Genomic DNA, 17,922 nt, shown 5'->3' with positions numbered 1-17,922 from the left:
TTTATTCATTTAAAACCCCAGAAACTGTAGATTCATATATACCTGTGGTTAGAAAGTTGGGTCCCCAGGGCAGATCCAGTCTTGATCCATGTACTGGGATAGCACCTTCACTACTACTTTGTGTGGAAGATTACTTGAACGGTCAAATTAGTTTTGTCATTTTCTTCATTTGTGAGAATATTCAGAATCAACCTGTTATCTTGCCCAAATCTTAATTAGTCCCATGGTAATTTCTTACTTTAAGTACTCAAGGAATATTTCTTTCTTTTGCTGCCTTTTCTGTAAATTACTGACTGCCATTTCTGTCCTACCTCCTAAACCTGTGGCTTGCCATTGATGGTGATTGGTTTTGCTCTCAGTATTTTTTAAGATCCACATTCAGGACAAGACATGCCCCGTAAGCATTGCTCGTTAGTACCCTCAGCACCTCCCCACTGGAAACAATCCCTCTTCTTTACTTTCACTGTTCACATCCCCTAATGACACCGAGCCTGCCAATCCATTCCTCTACCTTTGCCATGTCATCAATACTTCATTTTTTTTTCCAGCCTGGGTTTTTGGAGGGGTCCTGCAGGAGCTGTGCACCCAAGCCCATTGAGATTTGAGGGTAGCTGGGTATTCAGCTCCCTCTTGCTCCTTTGAAAATTCCAGCTTTCATCTTTTTCTTTGCAAGTCATTCCCTCCTGCCGCTTACTCAGTTCCATTTATATTTGGCTCCGTTTTTTACATGGTTAACTTGAAAGAGTAAGGGCAGAAAATCAATTATAAAACTAAATTGACTTCTCAATTGACGTTAAGAGAAATTCAACAAATAATATTACAGGATATTAGTTACAGTTTGACGACTTCGAATTTTTGCATGTTTCCTGTGTCCTCAGCTTGATTAAATGAATGCTTTTCCTACAGAGGTTCCTTGTTATTCAGAGCTGGTAAAAGTGATGGGCTTATTGCATCAGCTCTGGCTTCTGAGCACCGTGGCTCATCAACACAGTGAGAATTCTGGCTTCAGAGAATCAGTAAAACAGTTGTTTGTTCAGATCCTGGCAAACACCAGATAGATTTTGACCTGTTAGACTGGTTTGCTGCCTACCAGGAGGGTATCTGAGAGGGAAAATTGTTGTGCCAGCCCAGAAAACTGTGGGGCTCTGTGACAGCAACTGGGCTGCATCAATGTCCTATAATCGAGTACAACGGGGGGCATGCTGGACAGGGGAAAAATGCTATTTTATTAAAAGAATTTACTTATCTACAAATGATGCATATTTTCTGTCTGCATGTTCTTATTCTGAAGGGAGCAAACGCTGGTATTTCTGAACTGGCATAGACAACAACTGTCACAGCATCCATTGATTTTTTTCCCTTTGGTAACATAATTCAGAGAAACATTAATTAGGAGTAGCTACTGGGATACATGTTTTGATTTTTTTTCCTTAGTCATTTTGCTTTATTGGCAAATCATTTAAGTTATTAGTGTTAGTTGTGAGAATGGATAATCAGATTAGTTGTGAAAAAGGCAGTAAACTATTGGTAAACACTTAGCATAGGTTTAATTTTCAGATAATTAGAAACAATTGGGTGTTTTAGCTGACCAAGGGTATTCAGATAAGATTACCATTTAAAATGATTTGACAAGGTGTGTGTCAGCAATAAAAACATAATAGATTTTCCTTCACATAGTGTAAACATAAGGAAAACAGGCCCTGACAATGTATTTTAAGACCAGACCAGACTTTCTTCCCATTTGTCCTGATATTTATTCTGTTCAGTTTTGCTATCATCTGTGCTGCTAATCCAGTTTACAGCAGTCTGAGATCCAGATTTATGCTGCAAGGCCATTACATTTCCCTTTAATAGTCACAATACAGGAATTATCCACGCTTCCCCCCATGCAGGGTTCAGTATTTGCAGCCTGTTTGTTGCATGGTAATAAGCCCATGGTTTTAAACTGTTATTTTTTGTAATTACAGCACTCTATAGAAAGATCATGTTTTAAATCCCCAAGCATTTATGAAAATCTATTTCTATATGCATTGCTTTTTTGTTATTTTCTTTGCTGTTCCTGAGCAATCCTAATGGGAAGCTGTTAGGAGTTAAGTGGGTCGTCCTGTTCAATAAATGGCAGTGAATACCTTTAAGAAGGGATTTATTTCCATTATGTTTGCTGCGACCACTTCCGCTCACCCGTTCCCGTTACTGGATTGTGGGAAAAGGGCTCCATGCTGCAGTGCTGTGAGAGTGAGGATCGAGGGCTGCTAAAAACAAACAGTTTTGGTGCCTGTGATGCACAAACAGAAATGAAAACCTGCCTGAGCTGGTTCATATTCCTGTGAAAATGTAAACAAGAAAATCCTGGTTTATAGGCAGCTGGACATCAGTATTTGTATCACATACTCTGAAAAGTCACCTCGTCTTGTTGTCAGCATCATAACTGATATGCAATTACAAATGTCCTTCTTTGAAATGAGTGCTTTGCTGTAACATCAGATATTACTTAAAAACGCATTAATTGTGCCAGAAATCCTGTCCATTATTCAGTACTGTGGCATTTCATTGGAAGTCTTGGGAAGAGGTGCAAAGCAGGGCACAGCAAAATGGTGCAGTCTTTATCCTGTTGTCCCCATAGATCCTTACCAAAAAACATGGAAAAAAATAGTATAGGAGTGCTAAAATAGCCAAATCAGGGTGGATAAAAGATGACTTTTAGGAATACTGGATTCTTAACTTTGAACCACATTTCTTTTCCTTCATATGCTTTTAAGTGTTGTTCGTGCAGGAGTGGGATTGTATGTGGTCATGGATGTGCATATACAGCCCTCGTCTGTGGTGTCTGTGATTTTCTGGGGTCAGTGGTGTCTGTTTGATTTACTGGGGTCTCTGTACTGTCCATCCCTTCTCTGTCCAGGTGTGTGACCCAAATATTATGCAAACCCGAACCCGACAAGTGCTGAGGTCTCCTGTCAGTTCAAAGCCCTGCCCTGAAGATTCACAAATGAAGCCATGTATTCTTAACCAAAATTGCTTCCAGTACCAGTACAACCTAACAGGTAGGTGCAAATTTTCAATATACCCTTAGTAGGTGTTTTCAGTTACGTTTGCTGGGGAGTTGGTTAAAGCCCCATCGTTGGTTTCAATAAAGTTAACTACACACTTAACGTTTTTACACATTAGTGGACAAATGCACAATTCTTCTTTTATGTAAGTTGTCATTGCAGGTACACTGGAAATAAAGCATGCTAAATGGGATTTTCAGTGGGTTATCAACAGGATTAATTACAAAATTCCAATTAAAAGAGTATCATCTGCGTGGTTCTGGTGAAGCCAGTAATACCAACAGAAGTCTGCTTTGAAGGCAGTATGGGTTATATGGGTGGGCATAGGATATTCCCAGCAAAATGCAATTTTTAGGACCTTAGAAGCAATTGGCTCTGTTGCAAACAAATGAACAAAACAAAATTGAAAAATTCCTTTTGTTTTGACCACCTGAGATAAATGAGAGAGGCATACAGAGGAGAGATCTAAGAGGAATTTGGGGGCTGGTGGGAAGGGAGAACAAAGCAAGATAAAATATATGAATATAAACTTAGCCTGTTTGTAATAAAAGCCCTAGAAACACAGGCAGCAGGATGATGCCTTTTTTATCATCACATTTCAGAAATGCAGAACATTTATGTGTTCATGTTTATCAGAGGTGGAAGACACAAAGTGATAGGTTTTCTTCTCATCCTTCTTATTTATTGGTGGTGTATGGAAATTTTAGTGGCTTCTGTTACGCTTTTTGTTTATTTTAAATGATGTTTTAAAGCTTATTTCAGTTTAGTTGTATTCTGGCCAACATAATTTCAGACACGTAATAAGATATTAATTTTCTTCCGCTAGAAATACTGCTTTTATTTCATGAGTATTAGAGTTTAGTTTTAAATAATGGATAGCTTTGCCTCGAGACAAAAACAGGTTAAACCAGAGTTCCCCTTCAGAAAGTTCCCCGGCTGCTTTATCAAAGCAGAATTTTACTTCAGACAATAGAGTCTTGTGCCTGTGCCAACTGGATTGAACTGATACCCTTTATCAGTGTTCAGCATGTGCACTCTGATGTACCAGTGTCGTAATGGGATACGGTGTTGGACTGTGAAACGAGTGGTGTCTCCTCTGAGACTTGCCTGGCTTTGAGAGCAACTTTCTTTTGTGAGGGGTTGTTCTTGGGTGTGGGATGCCCTGACATGGGGAAGTGCTGCTGTAGGTGAAGGTAACGCCCATGTTCAAGGCTTCAAAGCCAGGCTGGATGGGGCTTTGAGCTACCTGGTCTAGGGGAAAGTGTCCCTGCCCATGGCAGGGGATTGGAACTACACAATCTTTAAGCTCCCTTCCAAGCCATTCTGTGATTCTGTGTTGAGTATAAAGGTGACCTGCAACAGTGCACCCTCTGCTTTGTGTCTGCAGGCTGGAGCGGGTGCCAGCTGGGTGCCAATGCCACCTGTGGGCACGGGGAGCGGCGCCGCCTCCTGAGCTGCCGGCGCAGCGACGGGGCCACCGTCAGCATGCAGCTCTGCCAGCGGGTGAGCAGGGCTGGGACACACCCAGACGTCTTCGTGTTTCCAGAAGGCTGGTGGTGCCTTCTGATCCACGCCAAGACATCCCCCGTAAATGGTGGAAAAGTTGTGTTTGGTGCTGGGAGCACACAGCTGGGGGCTTTGGGAGACAGAGGGGTGTCAGTGGCTGGTATCACACCTTGACTTGAACACAGGGGGCATGGCTGCCAACCGTGAACCATCCCAAAGCTGGGGACCAGGGAGATTGTGTCCTACTACCAGAAGTCTGGGGTTATCCTTTTGGAATAAGACCCAAACACTGAGGGATGGTTAGATGTGAAACACTTCAACACTGAAACCGCGTTCACCCATTGCACCATCGGGAATGCTCCCTGTAAACACCATGCAGGTGTCCTGCAGAGTTGCTGCCAGTTCTTGCTGGGTGCTGGGCTGTGGCAGGAGGTGGCTGGGGCCTGGGGAAGCTAATGCCTGTGTTTCCCTGCCACAGCTGCACCTGGAGAAGCCTGTGCCCACGAGCAGCCGGTGCATGGTGGGGTGTGCCGTGGACTGCCAGCTCTCCCCGTGGTCAGCCTGGTCGCAGTGCTCCCACACGTGTGGCGCTGGCGGTGAGTCCCTACCTGCCCTCCTGACCTTACATACCTCAGCAATGCAGCACAGACAGCACCCACAGCCCCAAGTGGGCTCAGACAGTCCCTGAATAGGGGTACAGAGCTCAGGGATAGCCTCGAGCCACACCCGAATCCTTCCGGGGTGGTTTTGGACACTCTTGAGGTCTTGAGGTGGTGGGTGTTTTGAGCAAAGCAGGCTATTCTCAAAGCAGTCCAAAGTGAAAAATGCAACTTAGGGAACAAGTAGTCAGATATCTGGAGGATTATTTATTGATTAATTCAAACCCTCAGAATTCAGTCACAGCAAATGTTAACCCTGGGGATGAGGAATATGTAAAGCTAGCAAAGAGCTGGGGAGTGTTACAGGATTCTGAAGAGCTTAATAAATAAATACAAATCCTCTGGTGAAGTAACTTTTAGTAACATAATTACATCCCATTGAAGAAAATGCACAAAGACTGTTTTTCATCATTTAGTGTATACCTCTGCCTCCATCTTGCATCCACAGGTCCCTTAGCACTGCTGTGACCCCAGTAACTTCAGCAAGACCTTCTATAGCCAGTAGTGCTCACCAGCATACAAAAAGTGAAAGGATTAGGACCTTTTTCAACTTATATGATTTAAAATACCCTTTGAGTATTGACATGAGGAAATGCATTCAAGGTTTTATTCTCAATAAGCTTGGGACTTTATTTCCCAGGCTTCTGATGTGCATTAGATGTACAGCTAATGGTCTTTAAGATTCAAAAGCCATAATGTATATTTGAATCAAATTCACTTAAGGTCAAAAAGAAGAAAGCTCTTAACTTCCATAAAGTGATTCCTTCAGATGGATTCCTGAGATCAAAGCATGTTACAGAAAAAGCTTAATATTTGGATTAGTGCTGTTCTTTCTTTGCTGAGCTTTTAGCCCGTTTGTGAAGTAGTGCTTTCTTAACAGAAGTGAATAATTCATGGACAGTGTTTTAACAACAACACACTGGGAGTACTATTAATTCCAAATTTTATTTTTTTCTTCAAAATCCATTTTGGAGTGTTAATGCTCGTGTTGCTGAATAAACTTAATTTAATTTTTTGAGTGTTCAATCACTTACTGACTTAAACAGAGTACAATGCAAAAGCAGGTTGCAATGTTTTTATGGCTTTTAGCATGCTCAAGGAGCAGCTTACCCTATATAGTACCTGTAGGTTTTTTTATCCTGAGCTGTTATATTGCATAGTTTGCAAAAGGATGTACTTGAGTGAAGACGTGTCTTGCATTCAGCCCCTGATCCTGAAACACTTGTGCAAATTCCAAAGACTGGTTAAAGAGTTGATGGCTGCCAGTGGATACAAGGAGTTACTTCATGTCCTATACCAGAGGAAAGCTGGAAACATCTGTGCCCTGCTGAAAGAGACCTTCCAACCAGTGTCCTGGCTTTAGGTGCCAAACCTCATTGAGGCTGCTTGAGCCACACAGTCAAGCCCAAGCTCAGCTCGGTTTATGGGTCGTCCCTGGTCCTCAAAGATCATAACTCTGTTACACTGCTGGCTAGAGAGCTGTCTTGTACAGGCCACTGTATTACTGCTGTGGATTAACATGGATTTAAAAGCTGGAGATACTCTTTTGTGGACCTATGGCAGCTAAGCAGCTGGGAAAACTGTCTTAAAAATTGTATCACAAAGAAGCCAAGTTTTACTCAGTCCTCCTCGACCACTTGAACAACTTTGCAGGGACCTGAGAGTCTTCTGACCCTCATGCCAAAGCATGAGCATCAGTGAAACAAAAATAGTTTGCATCCAGATTATTCCAAGCACATGGTTGATTTTCCTGCAGCCTCAGTCCTGATCTGACTTTTGCTGTATCGACTCTGAAGTGTGGATCTACCCTGGTACCAAACATCCCTGGTGGAGGGGCCTTGGCACAGTCCTGTGGCCGTGGCCCTAGCGTGGTTCCAACAGCACAAACACCGTCACTTCAGCTGCTTCACTGAGTTCTGGGGGGTTGTAAATACTCCTGCATGATGGCAATAGCAGAGAAGACTTCACTTGTGCACTCATCTACAGGTGGTGCTTCAGGGGAACACAGTGAGGGTTTCCAGCCGGAAAGGTCATGGACTGCGACACCTCTGAAGTCACCCTGAGTTTCTCACAGGCATTTGTGGGAGTAGGATGAAGCCTCAAATTAGACAGGAAAAACAAAGGATGACAATAAACAAACTGTGGGAATTGGCTGTAGTAAACCCTCATAACTGCTTCCCTTTGCCAGTAAGTAGCTGCCCACGGTTTGGTACAGCTGAAATGCAGGGCTTAGGTGCTCCGTGCTCAGAAACAATTCACAGCAAGTTGAGTGCAGCATTACTGGATCAGCTCATGGCAATATTTTGCTTTTCTGGCTTTTTTTGGAGAGTATGTGCAGAAGCACCATAAAGGACTTCAAAGAGAAACATAATTTAAATATAATTCAGATCAAAATTTAGTGTTGCTAGATGTGTGTTTTCACATGTTTTTTTATTCAAGGATTGTTGCTAATGTTTTTATTCTCTCCTTCTCTTCCATTAACAGTTTGATGTGATATATTTTAGTGGGTGGTACCTTTACTCAGGTTCTATTTTATGGAATAATGCATTTAAACATGAAGTGGTGCTCCTGTGCATGTGGCACTGGCATCTAACACAGTTCTGGTACACAGCAGCCAAAGGCAAATATATTGATTTTTATGAATGGTGATGAGTAAAGCAGATCTCTCTTTCCTGCCTGCGCTGAGCCTGTGGAAATGTGTAACTGATGTTTGCCTGTTGCAGCTGTAGTTCTGGGCAGCCTCTGCTCAGGATGCTGCATAGGGCTTTAGGCTGATACTGGGTTATATATAAGGGTTCCTTATATCAGTTGCTGTACTCCTCTGAAAAGATGTATAGAACTGCCTTAATGGATGATGCTTCCGTGGCCTGAATCAAAGTTACTGGAAAGATGTTTGGTGAGGATAATCCCCAGCAAACTGAATTTCCTTTGTTAAGGCAAATGAATACATGAGGATGCTGAATTTTTTTACATAAATGTTTTCCAGTCCTACATGGCTTCTCTCAAGTTCACTAACAGGAGTGCTAAATTGTATAAAACCACCTCCAGCTGTGCTTTGCCTCTGACAAAGCTGACTTTATCAGAGAAATTACAGGATTTACCAGGGCTGAACATGTTGCTGTGCCTTACTCAGTCCTCAGACCCCCAGTGGGACCTTAGCTGGCTGCGGAGACGGAACCCCAACACCAGAGTGACCTGTGGGATAGAGGTGAAGGGGCACAAGGATGCACACAACCAAAAACTTCGGTGGTTATATTCTTCTTTGGATCATCACCAATTTGGGAAAACATTTTCAGTGTTGCCTTCTGAAGAACTTCTTGTGATGCTTTCTTGCCTGCTACTCGAACTTGGCAAGCTCCTGTCTGACAGTGAGAGGTGTTGCTGGGGATGCCCCCGTGCCCGCTGGTGGCACTGGCAGTGGGAAGTGGATGAAAAGCCCTACTTGTCACCTGTCCCACTTGTTTGTGACTGGACCTAACCTGACCTCCAAGGCTTATTTAAATAATTTGGTCCCTGCTCTGGTCTTGTGCTTCCTTGATAGAGCTGTGTTTTGTGTGCTCTGCTCAAACTCACTCAACTGCTTACAACATGTTGGTCATTGTGACTGGGATGAACTGTAGCAGGAATTTGAATCTTCTTGGTGTCAGCTGTGACACATCACTCTGTGGGGATAAAGTGCAAGTAATGGCAAGAATTTCTTGGGGGTAAAAAAATCTTACTCTTCTAATTTGAAAATATAATCCTGTGTTCCTGCGATGCAATTCTTGCTGCTGACACAAAACAGAATTTTAAGTGACCAGCATTAACAAGACTGGCCTCTTGTTTTTTTTTCCCTTTCAAAACTAATTTGAGAATTTGAAGAAATGTTTATTTTCAGTTTCAGCATCCTTTCTGTCCTAATTTTTGTATCATATAACATTGCAGAGCAGAGGAATTAGAGATGTGGCAAATTCATTGGGAAATTAGAGAACGATTCAAAGGAAAATTAAAAAAATAACTAGGATTCCTTCAACTCTTCTAGAGTTTGTATTGGAAGCAAATTAATTTCAGATCCAGTGAGATTCTGTTCTGCATAGGCAGCAAAAGATAAGGTATTCAAAAAGAAAAAATTGAGTTTTTCTGCTACTTGAGTGGTAATCAAACACCTAGATAATGTCTTTGGAGTAAAAAAAATTAGAGCTTCAAGAAACTCACTGCAGTCATTGTGCAAAGAAAGGTTTCAGTGAAGTTTCTTTCTTCAATGATTCATTCACAGTGTAAAAAGAAAGTGATAGACTGAGTCAAACCCCTGCTGACCACTGGGGCTGTACTGAGTTTCAATAGTTTGGATAACCAACTGGAGAAAACCAAAATGGAAAGAAAGGTTGTTAATTCCTCTTTCTGTTCAATGATCTTCCCATTTACATATTGCTAGAAACATGTTAAACAGAGTGTACAAAAGGAAACTATTTAGTTAATTAAAACAGCTTGATGAATGCTTCAGGCTTTCAAGTCCCTCCTAATGAAATTGGATCTTTTAACCTTAGGAGACCTCCTTTTCCTTAGCTCCATTCAGGGAGCTGGTGCCTGGCAGGGTGCCCCAAGAACCCTGCAGCCATAGGCTTCCCACTGTTTCCCAAAGAGCCTTTTCCATTGCTCACCAATACTTAGCATTCAGCATTAAGGAAAATTTGGTCTCTGGCTGGAGAGAAGGGAACAGCTAATTTTGGCCAGTTGGGCCAGGGAGAGCTGTTGTGGGGTTCATCAACAGCAGGCTGGGAGGTTTCCCTTCCCTTGCTCTGACCTCCCAGTGAACCACTGGAGTTTTCCTTTCCTTTTTCTTTTCCTTTTTCTTTTTTCCTTTTTGTCCTTTTCCTTTTCCTTCCTCTCCTCTCCTGTCCTTCTCCTCCTCCTCCTCCTTTCCTTTTTCCTTTCCTTTTTCCTTTCCTCTCAGCTGGTAGGATTTTTTCCATCTCCTGATGTGTCTGATTCCGTGATGGCTGAATGCAGTTGTGTGGGTAACAGCTTTTATCATCACTTCTGTTACAAACTCCTCAGGTCTAGGGGATTAAAACTGGAAAAGGAAGAAGTCTTAAAATTGGTTTTAATGGGTTTAAAAATGGAATTCAGTGGGTCAGAGCAAGGGAATAAAGGTAAGAGAGCTTGCTAAGGTGCCTTTGCCAAGTGTGTCTGCTTTTAATTTTTATTTGCTAAAATGTTTTTGGAAACCTTGCTCTGTGGATGATCATGATGACAGGTATCAGAGATATGCCTTACACCTGCAGAATCCTTAATTAAAAATCGTGTGCATAAATATCTGGGAGAAGGATCTGGCTGGGTGTTGCAGCCTCTCTATTTTGCAGGGTGTTTGCTCCCCCACCAGACTCCCCTCTGCTCACAAAAGCAGCTGAAGGGCAGTGATCCAAAAGGGAGAGCTCCAACAACACCTTATCTCTTCCTTTGCACTGGGTTAACAATTACCACTCACCTCTGCCTTGTTGTATTTGTCTGCCCTTACAGCCCAGACCTTTCAGTTTTTAACTCAAATCTACACCTGTTGAAAGACAGGGCAGAAATTTTATCCCCAGCACAATCTTCTGCATCCCACTGCATAAGGGCTTTTTCTTTTCCACTTTTCTTTTTAATTGGAGATGGAATTCTAATTGAAACATTTTGAGTGAAAACATTCCTGGACATAAATGGACAGCAAAGGAGGCGGAAATGGGATTGCTGTAACTTTAATGAATATATTCAGTTTTATTAGTTCAAAAGTAGTAACATAATTGCTTTTTCCATTCAGTGGCTGAAGAAGTTTTCACCAATAATAAATAGGATTTTAATGGAAAGGGTAGAAGTGGTTATGGATGGTAATAGCCACTACAGTGTTTGCAGTTTTCAAATTAGGTCCACATAATTGCTCATAAAAAGAAATTTCATTTGTTAAAAATCTCTGGAAACATATTGAATATGTAATGGTAGAAATGCTGCTGTCATAGGAATTATTTTCCTGTCATATTTAATAATCAGGATCTAGTCAAGTATTTAAATGTGTTGCATAAACAAATACTATCTTTGGAAAACATACAAAACTGTGTTTAAAAAGTGTTCTTGAAAATATCAGTGACTGCATTTCTTAGACTTAGCAATCACATCCCTATTATACAAACAGTCTTCCCAATTAATTGCTTTTTTAACAGATTTTAGTGGTGGGAAATGAACTAGGAATGCTGATAAATTACAAAATCCGTCTTTCTTTCTTTGTTTCTTTCTCTCTCTCTCTCTCTCGCTGCATGTCTCCTGGGCTGTGTGCTGTCTGTCCCCCCGCCTAGGCCAGATGGTGCGTGGGCGCTCTGTGGTGCTGCGGGCAGCGGGCGAGGGCAGGCCCTGCCCGGGCCAGCTCACCCAGCACAGGAGCTGCCCGGTGAAGCCCTGCTACAGCTGGGTGCTGGGCCCCTGGTCTCCCTGCACGGTCCAGGTAAGGCTTTCTCCAGTGCTCCCCGACGGCTCCAGAGCTTCCCCTGGGGTCAATGGCAAAACCCTCGTCACGTTGTGGGATTAATTGCTGGTCATGGGCCGGAGGTGTCTCTGTGGCTGGTGAAGGTCTGTAGGGAAGAGGGGGAAGTTCAGGAGCTGTGAACCCCTGCCCCTCATCTTCCAACCATCAGCAGCCATTCGTAAGTAGTGATACGGGTTCAAGTACTGTGTGCTCATAGAATTACTGTAGGGGATTTAGGGAGTGAATGTGTTTGACTGGGCATAGTCGTGGTGACCTATAATTTAATTACATAAGATATCTCTAACAAGAAAATAGATACACTAGACATCAAGGCAGCTTAGCCTTTTTTTATCTTTTTTTATTTCCTTTTCTTTGGAAGGACTGTACAGCAGGTCTTCCCCCCCAGGTCTCCAGTACAGTAGTGTAAGTTATTGTATGAAGGGCTGGTTTCTACTTTCTCCTTACGCTGGCTATCTTTTTAATGATCTAAAAATGCCTGGATTCAGTTCCAGTGTGCTGTCCCTACCCTCAGCACCTGTGCTTAGCACTGGGGCCATCATTTTTTCACTGGCAGTGACTTCCATCAAGCTTGAATTGACTTTTTCTTCCCATCTGTACTTTTACTTCTCTCCTTATCTGTTAGATCACATTTCCAATATTAAAACATTATTGGTTGGTAACCCAGTTTAAGCAGAGGTGAATCTTTCACAGTGAAGTTTATCAGGCTTCTTAAATCTGGCTTTGGTGAGATGGAGGTAGGAGAAGTGTGGTGGAAACGAGCCCTGTCTGGTCCCAGGGGACAGGACCTGTGCCAGATCTGTGGCTGCTTCTCCACATTGTATCATGTAGGAGATTGAAGCCAATAATGCACATAAAGACACACATCCCTTGTGATTTCTGCTCTGCCAATGCCTTGAATACCCACGTGATTTCTCAGTGTGGTGGAGGGACGTGTAGTGAATATGTGAGTGGCGCAATAAATACCCAGAATTTTCCCAGGTTTTCACAAATGAAATCTAGATAGTGACAGTCCAAGATCAGAGAAACAGAAGTATATTTGTATTTTCTATAATCAACAACTCATTGCAACTAGTGATGTGAATGTGGTCCTTGTATGTGCTGTACTCAGCATGTAAAACATGTGTATAACATGTATAACATAAATAGAGCAAAATGGTAGCATTAGCTGATATTTTGTCCAGCTAACGTAAGGAGATTCTGTTAAACATCAGGGAAGAGGCCTTCAACCATAGGAGCTAACAAAGCTGATAAAAGAATTAGTAGGGAAGCTGAATTAAGGCCCTAGCTTACTCCAGATAAATAACACATTGTGCAGATTAAAGTGTGCCCATCCCAAACCCAGCTAAATTTCAGCTCAGAGCGAGTAATCACAGGCTTCCATAACCCAGATACCATCCCTGCATTCAGTGAGTTAGAGCCTGCTTCTCTCCTTCAATTACCACAGAGCAGTTTCTCTCCCCTCTGCTTTGTTTTGGAGAGAAGCCATTCTATTCATGTTCACTTCTCTTTAATGAGGTGCTCAGGAATTAAATGTAGTTCATAAATACAGGGTGATTTATTCCTGTGCTTTACTGGAAAATCAGCTTAAGCCTGCGTTCTAAAGAAAGCTTTCAGAAGTCCTGTTTTCAAGGATGCTTTGTGAAAAAAGGTAAAGCATCCTCTGGTAAGGCCAAAATGCATAGTGTGAAAGTGTCTTCTGTAATAATAGAAATGGGACAATTAATTATAAGGCTAAAATATTTTTTTCTTGTATTATAACTGAGACTGCAATTCCTAGTTGTAGGAGGACTATTTTATGCTAAATTGGCTTCATGTGAATAATTAGAGGTGTCTTCATGGTTAGGAATAGAGCCTGCTTAGTGTTCTGCGTTGCTGATTGTCACAGTATGGAAATCAGTGCATCGCTCCCCAAGTAATTGCACACATCCCAGGCACACCTGTGGCAGCATGGGGCATTTTCCTTGCATCCAGAGGAATGCAGATCTTGGGAACTGGTCAGTACATCCAATTTCAGAGGATTACAGGACATTACTTGTTTTCCTCCTAGAGCTGAAGTGGTTTACCCTGATCAGCTTAAAAAAAAATTAGCAGTGGCTGACACTGTTGGTCATTTTTTCCATTAAGGGAATATAAGTGGAATAGGCAGGCATTATCAAACACAAGCTGGCTGACATACCTAACAAGACTAAGAACCTTTCCTTTCTAATGGTTTTAAAAGCACTCCCTTAAATGTGATCATGCCACACTCCCTCATTAGAGAGACTTTTACCTGATTAAATGCTCATCAACCTGTGAAAGCATTGCCCAATCAACTCTTTACCTAAAATAACTGTGAACACATGAACCCCAGTAAAAGCCAAAAAGGGAAAACATTTCTTGAAGGTGCATCTGGGTAAAGCATCTCATTAGGGCTGTTACCTCCTGTCTTGTTAGTGTTATATGTAGGAAGAAGTATCAGATGTGATGTGGGAGAAGGCTTGTGGACATGCTGCCTTACATCAGTGTGCTGAATTCCAGAGATTCCTGGCTGTCTGACACAGGAGGTGTAAACCTTCTCCTTACTTTCCTAGCAGGGTGAGCAGGGTGAGAGGTGGAGGCTCCATGCAGGTGCTGCTGGAGGGACACATACATCCTGTAGTTAGGAAACCCGGGATGAGTTCTGCATCCTCTGAAAGGTCAGGATAGGAGTTTTTGCAGACAAATGGCAGGAATCCCCTGTGGAAGTCAAATTCCCACATATTTCTGCAAGGAGATCGTGACTCGAGGCAAATCCTGGTTCTAGGCAAACCTCAGAGGATCACACCTTCCAAAGAGCATTTACAATAAAGAATTGATCCTCTGAGTTTTGAATATGTGATGGTTTCCTTTCAGTTCTCCTCTGGTTAGCAGCTATTCCCTGCATCCTTAGTGTGCCATTGCTGCCACAAACTTCCTCTGGTTCCACACCAGTTAATTAAATGTATAATTTTGAGGACATGAATAATTTTGAAGATGATAAGGAAGTTAATGCAATGCTCCAGTATTGCTTAAGACCTTTTCAAATATACCAAAAAGCATCTTCTACTGTAAGTGACAGGGTGATATTTTATCTTCTAAGTGTGTTCAATCGATTGTAAAAACCCATTGGTGGTCTTGAAAGAAAGAAGGCAAGTGGAAGCTGCTGTTAAAAAGCAAATCTTTATCTTCAGGATTGTTTTGAGAATTCATAGGTTTGGAGATTTTTTTTATTCTAAGCATTAGAAAATATTAATGTAGTTCCAATATAGTGTTATAGAAAAATGAAGACTTTGCCTGTGGCCTTTTATAGTGGAAAGTGTTGTACTGAAAAAATTTATTGTTTTGACCTATTTATTTCTCAGTATTCTTATTACTATTTATATATTAATATGTGTGTAAATAATTATATACTGTTTGTAGAAGAAGAAGAAGCATATTTTTGAAAACCGTTTCTGTCTTCTCCAGTCATTTAGTCATTCTTTGGAGTCATTTCAAACTGGAAATACTGCAGTTTGATTAGTGCTCATTTCCCCCGAGAATATTCTCCCATCATCTTCTGTTCCCACCAGCCATTGCTAAGCACTCTAACCCATGGCACGAGTGTTTCACGCACCATTAATCTCAGACCACGACAGAAGTTTCAGCAGTGAAACAGTAATTTAGAGCAGTAGAGTTCTAAAGTGAGCCACGGTGTTAAAACTTGGAATCTGGCTGCATACAGTAAATCTACCCTGATACTTCTTTAGGATGCTTTAGATTAGCAGCTGCTCTAGATCCAGCTAGTTATGCTCTTACTTCCATTTTATTGTGGATCTGCAACAGAAGGGAGGGAGAGAATGCAAAAGCTGCCAGGTGTGTGCAGGAGAGGCGTTCTCGAGATTCCTGCTAGCAAACCTGCTGCTGGATGAATGCACTCGGTAGGAGCCATTCTGTTCTGCAGATGAAGTCCATTATTTTAAAAGAATCCACTGCCAAGAAATCCAAAGGAGCATTTCCCTTGGTTATATAAAAGCAATGTTTCTTCCTTCTTCTTGAGTTTTGTTTACTCAATTTTGTAAAGTGCCGTTTCCGCAGGGCTTCAGGCGCGCGTTCATAAGGCATCATGCAGACATGAGGCACCTCAACAGCATCACAGCTCTTTATCTGATGAGAATGAAGCAATTCCAGCCTCTAGAAATAGCCTCGGTGCTTTAACTCTCAGAGCATCCTCAGCTCTTGATCATAACTTTGGCCAAGGAATATTGATTTTCCACTAAAGGAAGTCAATCGTCAGTAGTTTGGTGTATGCCTGGGTATTTCAGAACTGGGATGATGGGCATGGAGTGGCTCAGATGGAGCCTCCTTTTGCTTGTTCAAATGGGGTTTAGTGGTGACAGATGATGGCTGACTCGGGTGTGTGACACGAGTTGGTGATCTCTGTCTGCTCCCTTTAGAACATGACACAGCCCATGGTGCAGTAAGGATTTTTGCTGTGGCAGGGTTTAAATCATGTGAGTGCTCTTCTTGGGCTGTATCATCAAAGGAGGGTAGAGGCAATGTCTGTTCCTTATGGGCAGGCCCTGCTCTTGGCTTCTTCAGAGAAGCCGAAAGTGTCTGTGTTCATGTAACTGGGCATTAATTAAGAATCAGTAAATTCATTAATTTGAGTAAGACAAGAAGGACAGACCTCAAAGATGGTATTAATCCTTTATGAATGTAGCCTCTTCCACACCTTTGGTAATGACACACTTTCCTGTGTGGCCCTGCCCCTGCCTCCAAGCTTCTGTAGAGAGGTGTGTAGTGGAGATCTCCATCTGTCATCTCACAACTGGGGATACTGTTGCAGACCAAGTTTGTATCTTTGAAGACTTTCTTGTAGAATCTACTGTGTTCTGTCATCTGCTAATGTCTTTGATGTGTGCCTCTGTTCCCTTTCATTATCCCATAGGGTGGACAGTGTGGAGATGGATTGCAAGTCCGGAACCTCACGTGTGTAGTGCATGATGCATCAGTTTCTGCTACATCCGAACCAGTACAAAAGGAATTGTGTGGTGAGCTGCCATCGAAGGAAAGCGTGCTGCAGTTACCCTGCTCTGTGCCTTGCCCAGGTAAAGGGTTTGGAAGGTCACAGTGAATTTTCTGCCTGTGGTAGCTGTCTGAGGTGGACATGCTCCCATAGCTCTCAGTACTGTCAGCCCTTGTAGTACAAATCTGTGCTTCAGCAGATCAGGTAAATGCTCAGTCTGCTGTTTCTAGATCACCCGAGAAAGTCTTCCTTTGTTTTTTGATAAAATGAGATACCCCGTGAAGCGGAAAATCCAAATATTTTGTACTACTGCGTGATGTCCTAGGGATATTTCGCTATTAAAGCTGTTGTATGCTTAGGTTGTTCTTATCCTTCAAGGCTAATTCTTTCTGAAAACCTGTGATTTCTTCTTTCAATGTGCAGGCGACTGCCACCTGACAGAGTGGTCAGAGTGGAGCTCCTGTGAGCTGACCTGCATCAATGGCAGGAGCTTTGAGACAACTGGGCGCCAGTCTCGATCCAGGGCCTTCATCGTCCAGTCTCCGGAGAACCGGGAGAGCTGCTCCGGACAGGAGATGGAAACACGGCCTTGCTCAGGTAGCTCAGCCACAGCGCTGCTTCCTGCCTGTCAAGAATTTATCCTGGGTTTGTTGCAAGGTGAAGAGTAACTGGTGTTGATGTTGCAGGAGGGAAGTGTTACGACTACCTGTGGCAAACCAGCCTTTGGCGAGACAACGTGCGCACGGTGTGGTGTCAGCGCTCAGACGGAGTGAATGTCACAGGTATGTCCCTGAATGGCTTCGCACACTTGGGAATGAAATGTCTCCACACTGGCTTTTCTGCTTCTGCATCTGTTGCTCAGAGGGAGTTGGGCATCCTTCCTCGCTCTTCCAGAATTTCAGTTTGGATCTGTGTGTAGAAGGACAGGTGGGAGCTCACCAGCCTTGCTGTCAGCTCAATGTCACACATGTATTACACAGGAGTATTTGAGCTAATTGCCCTTACTGGCAAGCTGGTCATGGGCAGAAATGAGTGCACACATAATAAAGGCTTGCCTGGGCTGGCTTGCACAGCCCTCAGTTCAACCTTCCTGTGGCGGTGGAGAGCAGAAGAGAACATCACACGCGTGTAAGAGACCCCATCTTCTGTACCTCCTCTTCTTTTCACAACACAGGCGTCTCGAGTCACTCAAACTGCGAGATTACTGCT

At 42.7% G+C, this 17,922-nt stretch overlaps 1 protein-coding gene across 1 annotated transcript in view; it reads left to right on the top strand.

Moving 5' to 3' along the window:
* The window catches only part of THSD7B (thrombospondin type 1 domain containing 7B), a 253,080-nt gene that overhangs the window by 226,773 nt on the left and 8,385 nt on the right, over window positions 1-17,922 (top strand). The window contains exons 20-26 of the mRNA XM_017740110.1: window positions 2,903-3,044; window positions 4,438-4,553; window positions 5,035-5,152; window positions 11,524-11,669; window positions 16,636-16,795; window positions 17,137-17,310; window positions 17,400-17,495. Coding sequence (XP_017595599.1) covers window positions 2,903-3,044; window positions 4,438-4,553; window positions 5,035-5,152; window positions 11,524-11,669; window positions 16,636-16,795; window positions 17,137-17,310; window positions 17,400-17,495 — 952 coding nt within the window. The remainder of the gene's footprint in view (window positions 1-2,902; window positions 3,045-4,437; window positions 4,554-5,034; window positions 5,153-11,523; window positions 11,670-16,635; window positions 16,796-17,136; window positions 17,311-17,399; window positions 17,496-17,922) is intronic.

This window comes from Corvus brachyrhynchos, unplaced genomic scaffold (assembly GCF_000691975.1).
Source record: "Corvus brachyrhynchos isolate BGI_N302 unplaced genomic scaffold, ASM69197v1 scaffold126, whole genome shotgun sequence".
Taxonomy (NCBI): Eukaryota; Metazoa; Chordata; class Aves; order Passeriformes; family Corvidae; genus Corvus; species Corvus brachyrhynchos.
This window is presented reverse-complemented; position numbering and strand designations above follow the sequence as displayed.